Source organism: Pseudomyrmex gracilis, unplaced genomic scaffold (assembly GCF_002006095.1).
Source record: "Pseudomyrmex gracilis isolate BER0280 unplaced genomic scaffold, ASM200609v1 scaffold_14, whole genome shotgun sequence".
Lineage (NCBI taxonomy): Eukaryota > Metazoa > Arthropoda > Insecta > Hymenoptera > Formicidae > Pseudomyrmex > Pseudomyrmex gracilis.
In genome coordinates, this window is record NW_018020598.1 from 693,289 (window position 1) to 707,813 (window position 14,525).

General features: G+C 33.5%; 3 protein-coding genes across 4 annotated transcripts in view; 1 reads left to right on the plus strand and 2 right to left on the minus strand.

The window, feature by feature from the left end:
• Positions 1-5,768, plus strand: part of LOC109863914 (tyramine receptor 1-like) — a 39,299-nt gene extending 33,531 nt beyond the window's left edge. For both annotated transcript variants that reach the window (XM_020444588.1, XM_020444587.1), the window contains exons 3-7: positions 140-277; positions 690-802; positions 1,677-2,010; positions 4,067-4,367; positions 4,600-5,768. In XM_020444588.1, the coding sequence (XP_020300177.1) occupies positions 140-277; positions 690-802; positions 1,677-2,010; positions 4,067-4,367; positions 4,600-4,775 (1,062 nt within the window). In that variant the 3' untranslated portion in view covers positions 4,776-5,768. The remainder of the gene's footprint in view (positions 1-139; positions 278-689; positions 803-1,676; positions 2,011-4,066; positions 4,368-4,599) is intronic.
• Positions 5,769-6,955: 1,187 nt separating this feature from the next.
• LOC109863917 (pheromone-binding protein Gp-9-like) lies at positions 6,956-8,416 on the minus strand. The gene is made up of 5 exons (XM_020444592.1): positions 8,309-8,416; positions 7,949-8,048; positions 7,705-7,820; positions 7,361-7,481; positions 6,956-7,209 (listed from the first exon to the last, which is right to left on the minus strand). The coding sequence occupies exons 1-5, from the start codon at positions 8,348-8,350 to the stop codon at positions 7,046-7,048; spliced, it is 543 nt and encodes a 180-aa protein (XP_020300181.1). The 5' UTR covers positions 8,351-8,416; the 3' UTR covers positions 6,956-7,045.
• A 238-nt stretch (positions 8,417-8,654) lies between these two features.
• LOC109863918 (pheromone-binding protein Gp-9-like) lies at positions 8,655-9,957 on the minus strand. Its single transcript, XM_020444593.1, has 5 exons — positions 9,847-9,957; positions 9,638-9,737; positions 9,306-9,421; positions 9,063-9,177; positions 8,655-8,926 (listed from the first exon to the last, which is right to left on the minus strand). The coding sequence occupies exons 1-5, from the start codon at positions 9,895-9,897 to the stop codon at positions 8,823-8,825; spliced, it is 486 nt and encodes a 161-aa protein (XP_020300182.1). The 5' UTR covers positions 9,898-9,957; the 3' UTR covers positions 8,655-8,822.
• Between the last annotated feature and the right edge of the window lie 4,568 nt (positions 9,958-14,525).

Sequence of the window (14,525 nt, forward strand, 5' to 3'; positions counted from 1 at the left end):
ATATATATATATATATATATTCACACAATCATCATAGATTGAATTTATATTACTCACGGTTAGTTTGAGTGTCTCTAACTAGCCTTGAAGCATGCGCTTGCAACAATCGTGTGTGATTCTCTTTCTCGTATTATTACAGGTTGGCAATACGCTGGTGATCGCAGCTGTAATTACCACCAGGCGATTACGGTCCGTGACTAATTGTTTTGTGTCTAGTCTAGCGGCGGCGGATTTACTAGTTGGCCTAGCGGTGATGCCGCCGGCGGTGCTGTTACAGGTATGCCCAACGCATTTGTCATGCGTTAAAACGCAATAAGCGCGAGTATAAAATGTTTAATTCATCTTCTTGCAGCGGTAAGCTGCAAGCTTTCACATCACAAATTGTAATTCGCGATAAGATCTTATTTAATTGCCGCGATCGGTGCTCATTATTCATGGCAAACAAATTGCAGCGCACATTACCGTAACGATATTTAGAGCGGCATTTAATTACCGCTAGCATTTAATATAAGTCTCTTCCTTTTCCCCGCGTGCACGGCATCGTGCGGACTCTTCCAGTTTTTGACTCTTATCACCTTAGCATACAAGAGATATATATCTTTTCTTTTGTGTAAATTGGATTTTTTTTACGCACGTGTAAATTTACGTACGTTAATGTTTTTTATTGACTAGACAATTTCTCGATGAAGCTTACAGGAGGAACTTGGGAACTGGGCGAGATTCTATGCGATTCTTGGGTCTCTCTTGATATTCTACTCTGCACGGCCAGTATTCTCTCGCTGTGCGCCATATCTATAGACAGGTAAATCCTGGACCACACGCATTTTCAAATCTCGTCACGTAGATAACAGGATTACCCGGCGAGTTTCCCACCAGTCGTTCCACTTTTCGGAAATGGACTTTTCTCTGTCATTAAAGATAAAATTTTGCGCCGACATAAATTTTAACCGACGAACGTCGTAGCTTTTACGAGTCAACGTTTGAGAAAAGAGAAAAAAAAGAAATTAAAGAAGAAAATCGAACGGTTAGAACGAGTGACTTCCGGCTCGTAGAAAGTTTGATCAAGCAATAAAGTATTTTTATTCTGTTGGCTCATCGTTACGATCAAACAGCTTGATATCACTCGCTGAAAGAAGGTTGCCTTTTTATGGATCTTGTTCGCTTTTTTTTTATTATTACCTTCTCCCTCTTTCTCTCTCTCTCTCTCTCTCTCTTTCTTTCTAATGCAGTAAAAAAATAAATTTCGAACATGTTTTATAATACGCGTGATATTTTAACTGTCCATTTAATTACCTCGCAGAACAAACATCTTTCCCGCAGTTTATGTCCTCTTGCATCTGTTACACCGTAATATATTATATATATACAAAATTGCTTCTTACATTCTATATGCAGCGTAAGGAACTTCTAACTACATAGCTCACTAACCCATATTGATCATAGACTATGCAAATTTGTTCATGTAGCATGAAGTTGCCATACGCGCTTGATTGCATTGCAGACAAACTATAATTCGATGTGGGTGAACCTTCTTCGTGGAGTCAAATTAACGAATATTGATCGGAAGAATCAATTCCGCGTTTTTTTTCTCAGTTTTTTTTAAATATCGCGGTTGTTAGATCCTCGAAAAAATTCATTGCGATACTCGTTATCATTATCGGTATTTCTTGTTCAAGGTATCTGGCCGTAACTCAACCGTTGATATACAGCCGACGACGGAGGAGCAAAAGACTGGCCGGGCTGATGATCGTTGCCGTATGGATAACAGCGGGCGCAATAACGAGCCCGCCTTTGCTGGGTTGTTTTCCGCGCGCAACGAACCGCGATATCAAAAAATGCTCCTACAACATGGACTCCTCGTACGTGATATTCTCGGCGATGGGCAGCTTTTTCCTACCCATGCTGGTGATGTTGTATGTGTACGGCAGAATTTCGTGCGTAATAGCGGGCCGGCACAGAAGTCTGGAAACGAACGAGGCGGAAAACGTTCGGCCACGTCGTAAATTCACGGTGAGAATTCGTTTGATACAGTTCTCCTTAGGGATTGCGCGTTATCAGCGCGCGCGCGCACAAGAGCGGTAGTTCATTTCTTGTTATACGCAATATTTTTTTCTCGTATTTGCACTGATTGTTCTTGTAATTCAATAGAAACTAATATCACGACTGTGTATTATCAGATCAAGTAAGAGAATTTCTTCAGATTAGGAAAAGTGTTTTGCATACTTGCGTCACATTAATCTCGTGTTTTCGCGTATCGCGTTCGCAAGAAATACTACGAGATAATTCTGACATTAAGATATCAGTGATTTATTGATGAAATTCTACTCGATCGATTCGCAAGTTACGTTTCATTGATACACGTGGCATATAACAAATGTAACACAACCATTAGAATATTTGAAATGTAAAAAGCGAGTTTTCAAACAAAGTGGTTAGAGTTATAGACTGCGCCAAAAAATTATATGGATGCATGTAATTGTGTACTTCACGTATTCCAAGAAGCTTCCTCTATTTCTCTAAGTATCAAGCTCTTTTAATTACCCGAAATGCTTTCTTGTCGAGCAAAATAGCTTTCCCATGACGTTCATTTCGCAGACGGGGCACGATGTCGCCTTCCGTACCTGTAATTAACTTTTAAAACGACACCGCACAGAACGCGCGCACAAGAGATAGAGCAAAAAAAATTTTTGGCACGACGGGTAATCAGGGAAGAATGCATGCAACGACAAACGTAGCGGCAATTAAATGTGAATACGATAACGTATATATACGTTTGAGCTGAATTCAGAACAATCTCCATTTCTAATCGCGAGGAAGACAGCGCAAAAATCAACGGTTTAATAGTCCGCTTGTGATGCAAAGCGCGTCCTGTGATTCGTATGTAACGTCGTTTTACACGAGCGACATCGATCAAGATATCATCATTCCTGACGACAATATCGATAAAGATAATGAAATTGTTCCAGTAATGTCGTCGCGAAGAAGATTTTCGAGAAACCGAGACCGCGCTTTTCCCAGGAGACAAACGTCGACAGAGAGCAATTTTAATACCAAGGCGGAAGACGTGGATTTTCCTGTAATCCACATTATATCCGACTTTATACAACCGAGATTATCAATCATTAGCACACAGTAGATATCACGGTCGTCTTTTTGTCGGATTTTGCACTAAAATTTTTTACTTCTCCATTTGTAATTACATTTAAACAATTCATCATGAATTTTGTGAAAGTTCTTGATTGCCTCCCAATTTATACGATGTTTAATTTCAATTTGTCATATTTGAAGAATTTTCAATTACAACAGCAGCATCGGTGAGAACACAACTTTAAGCGATGCAAAACGCGATTTGCGCGCACACACGTGTGCGCTGTATCGAACGGATCCGCAACACTGCGACTCCGATTTATGTTGGAAAAGTAAAACAAGTGGTGTTTAGAAAATAATTCTTTAAGGTACAAACGAACGTGAGAAGAACAACAGTATAGACAGTGAACGATTTATTACCGGTTGCGAAAAGGTTTTCTGAAGATTTAAAGGGAATACTCCCATCGATAAAAGCAAACCTTTTCTCGATAATCTTTTTTCACAGTAGGAAACTATTAAATAACGAAAAAAAGAAAAGTGTAAGAGAATAATCATCTCAATGAGCGATAAAGAGGCTTCGTCGCATGCCGTTTTTTACTTTCTAGTAAGAAATGTTCGATTACGTCACATGTTTGATGTCTAATCTTTCAAGTTTGTATTCGTTAGCGAGAATATATGTAAAGGTTAAAGTTACAAGATCAAAAGCAGACAAACATAAAATATGTGACACATCACGTGCAATGATAATTCTCTTATCGTTTGACGATACTTGACAAGATCGCGAAAGAACAGTCTGAGATTTGATGTAAATTCTCTCGAACGTTATCGAGCTTGTTTTTTGCTCGTATTTAACTTGCGAAGAAAAAACTTTATATTTGAAAATCAGAAAAAAAACAAAATTTCACAAAAAAAAAGAGACAAAAGACTTCGAAAATCTTGCCGAGTTTTGACACACATGCAGAGAGCGAAATTGTTGCAGATTGATCGCGGGAGGAGCATTAAAGCGCAGCGTTCGAATTGCGCGGAAAGCGGCGAGACGTGTGACAAACCAACCGAGGAAGCCGAACCGACGAACATGTGCAAAAAGTTGAGCACAATTCGGGGTAATCAGCAGAGCTGTATCAACAGGGTCGCGAGGGAAACAAAAACTGCGGGCACCTTGGCAGTGGTTGTCGGTGGTTTTGTCGCGTGCTGGCTACCATTTTTCACTCTGTACCTGGCGACACCCTTTGTGCCCATGGAGCCGCCGGACATTCTCATGCCAGCTTTAACGTGGCTAGGTATTTTCTATACAAGTTCAAAGTTGATTTAAACTTTGGAAATTATTTGTGCAATCTCTCTTAGACCTCGATGCTCACACTTTGTTTGCAGTTTCTTCAGAGTTGTGTAATTGCGCGGCGACAAGTTTTTATTTACGGAAAGATTTGTTCGCGAATTTCTTGCTGTTTTTTGTTTTGTTTTTTTTACTTAAGCGGAACGAAATAACCAGAAGTGATTGTGTGTTGTGTTCAGGATGGATCAATTCGGCCATCAACCCGTTCATCTACGCCTTCTATTCGGCAGACTTCAGACTCGCTTTCTGGCGACTAACATGTCGAAAATGTTCCAAGAGTAGACTGAACTTGGATGGCACGAATCGGAAATTACCTGCCCCGGTTAACTGGAAGAAAGATACTTCGAGGACGTGAAAGACCTCGTCTGCATGAGTTTCGAACTTGTCCAATTATGTGGTAACCACACACAATTCGAGAATGACTGTGGTTGAATTATACTTTACTCGTAAACTCACGGTCTGTTAACGATGAGGAAAGCGACGGGTGAACGAGAGAATGCACGCGCGCGCATATTGAAGTCTTGCTAACCACTCGATGTAGTTCTTACGCAGTTTTATAAGATATAAAAGTTTCGAATTTTCCAAAGGTGGAAAGAGACTTTTTACTCAAAAGTTTCACTACGCACAATACATTGGAATACGTGTAGCTGTACTAGAGAATTCGCATAGTTATTTTCCTCACGTACAAGTCGCAATACAACAGACTCGACCGAATCTTTCAAGTGTTTTATATATAAATATGTACTTTTATATATAAATATGTAAATGTTTTTGTCTTCTATAAAATCTGATAGAAAAGTTACTGACATTAATTTATAGTTGAAGGAAATTCTGTGTGAAAATCTACTCGAAGTATGTAGCAGATTCTTTGATATACGAAAACAGATCTTGAAACAAAGATAAAAATAAATAAAAGAAAAGAAAAGAAAATAAAAATATTGTAAAATAAAACGATATGTAATTTTGAATGTCTTTTATGAAAGAAAATTATATATAGATATAGTATATGAAACCACCTACGTATGAGTGACCGATATTTAAACTGTGATCGATTGTCGATTTCGCATTGTGAGGCATATGATATTCGCATACAAAAACTAGAAGATTAAAATATTTTTTTTTTATTAATCTTCGTGTTATTCCATAAGTCAGTGTATCAGATTTTTACCGCGTATATTTTACCGCTTTTTGAAAAAAATTTGCTACATGCAGCGAACACTTTTCACCGATATTTTTTGCATAATATCGTGCACGATATTATGTTTTTTCGTCACAATATTACACTCTCGCTAATTTGCTATCATTTATTTATTATGAAATGCATAGAAAATAACAGTAAGATATGTTAATGAAGCAAAAAACACATTTGTAAATGTAAACATATAGAATGTGTGTAAAAAGTTATAAAATTAAATTGCATATATAATATATATATATATAATAAATAAATATATATATATATATATATATATACATATATCATTAGAAGGTATATTAAATTATAAATTGTATATGTAGAAAAAATCGACAATGAGAGAGAGAAATAAATTATCTAATGTAAAATTATAAGTTACAATCTGATGTATATAAAATTGCGAATAGAGAAAAACTATTATAATAAATAGATATTAGTTATTTAAAATAGTGAATACATTGCACAATAAGAACTTTCATACATTATTGAAATATATCAATCGTGTGCGTTAAAGACTGTATAGATTCTATGAAAAAGACTTTGCTCTAGAAAATAGGTTTTTGATGATACTTTCTTTTTATTCTTCTTTTTATTAATATGTCACTTTAAGACTTCCTAATGTGTTTTTTATGAAATATTTTCTTATTTACAAGCGTCTGAGTTTTCTTCTATATTATATTGCCCTGCTCTATATACTTCTTCTAGTCAATATGTACTAATCATCGGAAATATAAATGTGTGAGCAAGTAATACGAGCTAAAATCAACAGCAAACGAGTGTGGTGCGTTGTTATTTGTTCAAATAGAAACCGTACACATATATAGTAGGTGCAACAATATTAATAATTACTTATATTATTATAAATGTGATATAAACTGTACATATATATATATATATATATATAAATTTATTATTTTTGATTAATATTTCACTTAATATGTATTATTATATCTTTTTTTTTTAATTTTAGATTTTTAGTTTTATTGTTATTAAAATATTGTTTTTATAGATCAAGCAACATAGCGCGCATGTAAGTTATAAATATTAAAAATACGATATTATGTATACAAAATAAAATTAATATTTTCATGCTTTAACTATATAAAGTAGGTATAAGGTAAAAACTTGTTGTATATTTCTCTATTAGTTGTTACATGTTAATTTTACGACCTATTTAATTAATATAACGTTGTATAAACTCTGTTTTATATTATATTGAATCTAATTATTGTGTATATAATTTATTTATAAAATAGTAAGTTTTTATAGAAAAAAACACTATCTCTGTGGTGTTTTTATTATTAAATTGTAGACTTCAAAATAAAATATAAGAAAGTGCATATATATGTATATACTTTTTATTTAGAGTAAATTATAAGCTGATTTACAGTGATAATGACAATATTTATTTAATGTGAAAAGGACTATATTTATTCCTGTGGATTGTTGGTTTCGCCGTTTTCTTCATGTTCATTGTTTTCATTTTCTTCAGTTTCTATTTCATGGTCTCCGTGTCTCTCTAATTTATGCACAGCACGACAGATACAAGCGTATAGAGTAAAACCCTTGTCACATTCTTCTGTAATAGGTCTTGCTAAAAAATGTAAAGAAGGCTAATTAGAAAATGTGAAAAGTAGAAAATCTTTTACGGTTCTTGCATACAGTATGTAATATTTCAATACAGCGAAATACACCTTAGTTCTAGTGTTAGCAAATTTATTGTTTCAAATCTAACAAAAATTTACCTTCTTTCATACAGTTACGTGCAATTTTGTGTATTTTTCCTGCGATTAAAGGACTGTAACTAAACTCATTATTTATTTCCGAATGCACTTTTGCTTCCATAATGTTGTTCGATTCATCCATCTGAAATTATCAGAAAAAAGAAAACGTAAAAATTTGAATATTAACATTGTAGGTATTGCTCAAGTTAGTTTTTAATGTTCCTTTTAAGACTAACTATTACTTTTACAGTAATTTACTACGTGATAATGTATTAAATTTATATTAGTCAATTGATCTCAATTGATTGCACAAAAGATGTTTACATCTTAACATGAAATAAGTCGTGATCTGTTTAAAAACTTACAAGATCAAGCTTCTTTAAAATACAAGTAATAGCGCAGCCGTTGGTATTTTTCTTCTCCGCATTTTCAGGTTTTGTATGAGCGTCAGTCATTATTTCGTCCTCTGAGAACCAGTCACCTACATCGTAAGTCGTAACAGTGCAAAAGATCTTTTTCTTTCTCAAGCAAATATATAAATATTATGCAAATAAATATCTAAACAACTTTAAATAAAAGTAATATAAAAAAATCTGCAGCATTACTTACTCCTAGTCATATTTTTCTCGTTCATACACGTTTCAAATGATTGTTCAGCCTTAGTTTGTGATATTACATTTTTTACTTGTTCCTTTATCTCACCTGAAGACTGCAACGTTTAAATATTAAATATTAATTTAGTTCTTCTATCCTGATTAAAAATACAAGTTATAACGTGTTGATTGTTTGTTTTAGAATATACATATTTTAAAACAAACGATCTCTTTTCTATCTGTATATATAATATATCTGTATATATTAATATATGTATATATCTGTATATATTAATAGAAATATTAATTGCAGGATAATATTTTATCTTAGTAATATATAATTGTAATTTATATTACAACAGAAAAAGATACTCACAACAAGTATTATCACGCAAGCAAAAACAACAAGAAATCTCATCTTACTAGCTAAGATTCTTCTGTTTTCACTCAAACACTGTTTTCCACAGAATAAAATCGAATGTACTAAGATACACTGTATTTATACTTCGTTCTACTATAAAATATTAAAGATTATTAAAAAATTAAAGATCATAGACTATATAAACAATAATTACGCAACATACACAAACACAGATAATAACATCATTCTCGATAATGTTTCAATTCTGACAAGTCTGTTACTATCAGATGCCCCGAGTTGGCATAGAAGAGAATAAAATGTAAACAGTAATAAAACCAAAAGTTTATTTTGTTATTATAACACATAGTAGTTACAGAGTTTTGTGTTGTTAACAATATTAATTATAGTAGTGTAATATATAATTATAGTAGTATAATCATATATATATAAAAATGTTCAATTGAATTATTCTCCGATTTTTTCAGTTACATTATTTATTATTATTTCTTCAGATAATTTTTCTTGTTCTTCATTCGAAGAAAGTGATATCTTTATCCCAGTCATTTATAGTCTGTATGACACACGCCAATGCTGTACCACCTCTCTGGCAATTATCTGCAGAAGCTTCTCTCACTAAAATTATATCGTATAGAATTAAAAAGTGATTACAGTTGTAAGATTTCTTGAGTACAATTGAACGAATACTGCTTTTGAATTTAATAATACTGAACCGTATTTTTTCATATTTAAAAATATGATAGTAGATTACCTTTAGTAGAACAATCTCGTATGAGCTTTTGTGCTTTGGGTAGCAAGGAGTGAGTTTTCATCACTTTAGTTATATTTCCATGAATATGCTCTTCCATAAGTTCTGATCCCTCCATCTTGTATATTTTTAGATCAAGTTTAATTTAGTTTTTTTTTGTTTTTAGTTTTTTATATATAATTTCAGTGCAAAGAATATGCCTAGGTATAAAATATGATCAAGTAATACGTGTAAAAATTTTCTTACCCAGTCTAACTTCTTCAGAAAACATTCTACGAAACAGCCATGCTTCTTCCACTTTTCTCTGTTCTCAGGTTGGTTGTGTACATTGTTAATAATATCTTCTTTTTCAAAACCTTCCTCTAATGAAATAAAAGGATGTTACTAAGAGAGCAATGGTTTAGAAAAATTTTTTTAAGTGCAAAGTTTTAAATGTAAAGTTTTGTTTTTCGTACGCGTTTAATTATTAAATATAATTTAAAATAAAATTCTGTGTGTATTTCTTATCTTTATATTATGTGCGCATAAATTCGACATATATTTTTTGTTTATGTTTCATGTGTTTGTATATGCTTTACCTTCGGTCATATTACTTTCACTAAGACAAACATCTATGAAATCTCTTCTTTTCTTTTGATCTTTCAGTGTTTTAACTACAGTGTCTGCTGAGATAAAGGTCTAAAACATTTTTAGAATAAATAAATATGTATGTTTTGATTGACGTTTAATTAGACTTTATTAACTTTTATTTGACGCAATCAGTGCAATAGTGGCTTAGAATACTCACAACACACGCTAACGCGCAGACAAAGACACAGTAGAATACATAAATTTTCATCTTGAGAAATAATTATTCTTGTTTCACGTTTTACGCTGCTGTGTATACAGAATCTTTATCGTCTACTGTCTGTATTTATATACTTAATGGAAATATAAAATGCTCAGGCCAAAGATATGAGTTAAACTTATAAAAATATATAAAATCGTACAGATTACATAGTATTTAACATACTGATTTTCTCAGTACACTCTTATCATAATTCCGTTTTTTATCATACAATAATATAATCAAATAAACGTATAATGATAATAAGATCATTATAGGTCAAGAAAAAGATAGCGGGTAAATATTCTTTAATAACACATGGTGCGAATCGTTACATAGATTTTAATGTGGGTTCGAATCCTTGCTACGAAAATTTTCTCTTGTTGAGATTTTGATCAAAATAAGGTTTAAATCTTCGCTACAAGAGATTTTATATCTTACGGTTAATATAGTCGCAAGCTCCCATATCGTACCGAGATAACTTATTCGTAATGCACAACAAATGATAACAAAAAAGCTTTTATACAATAATCAATAAATATAAATATCAACGTGTAAAAATTCTACGTACAAAGAAATTTAGTGTTTAGAATAAAAAATCTTTGTCACAAATTCAAGTTATATTCTGCTTATAAAAAAATATTTAAAAAGCAAACATTTGTTTTTATAAAGATAAAAAGACTTTTAATTATTTTCAATCAAATTACGGTCAATATGAGGTCAAATTTTTAAATTAAATTCAGTTCGAAAATTTGTTAATACTTAGTTGAACATTTCACGAGCTTTATAATTTGTTTTAATTATTTTATTACATGTGTATCTCATCTTTTCTTAATTTTTTCATATATAGAATATGAAGAAGTAACTAATACATCAAACTTGTTTACAGTAAAATGTGTGTTTATAGTAAGTGAGACAAAGGTATTAAACTTTATACATACGTTTATTTAATAGCGTTCATATTTTGAGAATTTGTTACATTATATAAACATAGACATTTTGCTTTTATGCTAATTATCTAATTTGATATACCTACGGCATAGAGCTAGAGTATTTCTAGGCATGCAGTATTCCATTGTTATTTGGTAAAACGTGCTTGCACAATAAACCCATTTATACTCAATGCCTTGCGCGCTCTCTTGTACATATATCGGCATATTCACGCTTCGAAACATTTTCTTTCACACATATTTGCGTATTCACCGACGCATATACATTTTCTCATTATCTCTCGCGCACGTAATTTATTTATTTTTATCAATTTATATGCCTCCACATTTATTATTGAATATACTCAATATGCATCTCATTAAAACGTTAAAAACAACATATGTTAAATTATTGTTGTAGCTCTGTTCTTGCGTTATAACGTGATCTGAAAAAATTGACATAAAATACATAAAATAAATTATAAGTTAAGTATGTGTGCTGTAGATGTTTTTCTCGAAATCAAATTTATATTCTTTCCGATCACATTGGTATTCGCACGTGTGTATAATAAAAAATTATATTACTAAAGTTCATGATAAAATGTTTTTTGTTTATTTAAATATGTGCTTTATATTGTTCACATATGGAATGTTAAGCCAATCTTTTGTTCACACAGGTCCCTTAAGCAAGTACGTTTTTGTATGAGACAAGAAGATTTTATAAATCGTATGTGTTTACAAAATCTCTGAAACACATATTTTAACGCACACAGTACAACGCGAAGCTGAAATGTTTGTATCTTGTAAAAATGCTTTTACTTTTGATATTTGATGCAAATGTCGCGCGCAAATAAAAAAGCGCAAAATTGAGGAAGTGAACAGTTTGATCTTTGAGGAAGAGGCGAAAAAAGCGTATTTCGAAAAGATTTCCCTCTCCGTAAAATCACGCGAAAAAGATTTCGCTCCCGTAGCTAATGTCTAGCAAAGTTGAGGCATGTGTGTCCCTCGAAGCGTGTGATTCGATAACGCAAGGTAAAAGTGTTTCGCTTCACGAGAATAAAAGCCAAATGGTTACGACGTTAGTCGCTCGCGCGCCAGTTCATCGATTTGCACATTTGCGAAGTATTTTTGTCAAATAAATATACAAGAAGTCTCAGGCGCGTAGCGCAAAACTATATTACTACGTATTACGAATACTTCTCTCTTTATTATTGTCTACAATGTCGTGCCAAATGCTACATCTTCGTGTTATATAATAAAGTTTGTAACGAACATCGCTACGTGACAACTTCGCTTCACGTGATGCAGATTCGCAATAAGATTTTTGCACTACGAATAAATAAATCATTAATAATCATTGCTAGCTGATAGATAACGCTGCTCTTTAGTAAGTAAACAAAAAAAAACAACACGTACTTACACTTCACGTTTAGAACAAAATATAAACGTTCGAGCGATAACATTGATTATGTCGCGATGTCTGCAATTCAACACTTGTTTCAATGTCGCGCGTAAAGTGAGAACTGAATTGAGACTCGATGGATCGTTGCGATAAATCATTGATACGACGAGTGTTTGAACTGGCTTGCATATTTATTTGTATATTTTGTTGGACCAAACATGTACAGAATCGTATTACAAAAATCTGTCTTCTTCTCCGACATGCGCTAAAGCATGGAGTGTGTGTTTTTTTTGTTCGGAAAATTCAGTTGAGACCTGACTGAAATGATTGGCGAGAATAACGACCGAGATTGTCGATAAATACACAGGCATATAGGGAGAAAACTTATGCAATTACCGATACTATTGAATCATACTTTATATTACGTCGCACTTGTAAGGTCGTGATATATACCTATCGCTTCGTGTTTACGGTTTTACATATAACGAGGAAAAAATATAAAGATATAAATAATGCTTTCGACTGTTTCCCTTCGGTAATAAATATTGTATGTGCACATTTATACGACTTATGTAAAGATTTTTAACATCTTTTTTTCTCTTACATTTCTGGTTTAGCTATTATTTTTTTTGCAATGGAAACAAGTAAAAAGAAAAAATACATGTCACACAAAGAGAGATTCCTGTCTTCGAGTGTCCATAGATATTCCTTTTTCACTGTACGAACAGAAAGAGTACGTCAGTCGTCAAACATGGCAGTCATGTGGTGGCAGTGAAGTTTTTTTTTTTTTTTTGGAGAAGAAAACTTGTAAGAGAGATACGCTACAAATTGTATGAACGCACGTTTAGCGCGCGCGCACGCGTCCAGAAGCCTATGTCTACGTAAAAGTCCTACGTGGATTGGTACTTTCTCGCGAGGAGCACGCTAGATGACAAGATCGTGTGTATCGAAATCGTGAAGGATGATAGCGAAGCACGGTCGAGAGATTATATTTGTTCGTTTCCCCTAAGTAAGTGTATATCAAAGAAACGTTTTAATAATATAAACGTTACGTGAACATAAAATAAAAAAAAAAACATACGGAATAAATACAATATAAATACTGGCAGTGGAAGATGCAATGCAATTACTGAGAGAGGGGCGGGGTGGGGGGAGAGATACAATAGATACATATAAATAGGTACGTGATACGTCATATATTAAGAGAGGCTTAAGTATAATACGAACGAAGTTACGCTCTTTTTTCTTCTCGTTAAACTAATAGCAAATTAGCTTAGATATAAATAATGCGCTTATACAAAAATAATTACGCGGTTCTGTGTCGGCAAGCTCCGCTTCGGATTCACCGATGATCTTACCGAGCTACACACACGTCAGTTTACACATTCGTTTCTCGCGAATCTGCCGATCCGATGTTCCGTTTCTTTCATAAATTCGTTTTTTTTTTTTTCCTATCATCGTTCGCGGCGTCGAAATCATCGATCGCATGCGAGCCTCCGTCGCTCCTCCCTCCCACGGGCTGCATCCCGACACTTCGAGACGAAATATTAGGCCGTAAAGTGAAAAAATCCGAAGCGCGCCCGTCGAAATTCGCGACGCAGCCCGGCGTCCAGTTTTCGAAATCGCGACGCGATTTTCTTGGCTTTTTCGGAAATCAAGTTGCATTCCCACTGCTGCTGACTCTCTGCTGTGTGGTGATAGGGTGAGGTAAGAAGACGTTGACGAGTAATAATTGAAATTTCTTCCACGCATAAAATATAGTTAATATTTTACATTTAGTTATTAGACACTTATTACCTGCGTGATCTATTCACGTATCTGTGATTTTTTTCTGTGTCAATCTTTCGTCAAACGCGAATTACTTCGCGTAATGATTATCGTGTGAGTGTGTGTGTTTGTGTGTTACAATTTACAAAGCGGCCTAATATTTATTTACTAGCTAAAGATCGTGCAAAGTGAAACAGCTGGAACGTTGAATCAGCATCACTGCAACTGAATTGATGAAAAAGACAAGAAACACGTCGCTCGATCACTCCGCTTCCCGTTTAAAGTTGTTTATTGGCTACCTATAACGACACAATGTGTTTCGCATGTGTATCGCACATGCGAAATGTGTGTTTTCGATCGCGCTCGAACCAAACAATCATCTGCAGAGAAAACATATTTGCACGTTTCAACATTCGCGCCATCATCGCAAACATCCCTCTCGCTACATTTGTAGATTTGTTTGTTTTGCAAAAATTCAAAGACCGTTGCTCAGTGAGTAGAAATAGCTATGCGATCGAAGATTCGCGTTTTTTTTTTTTTTT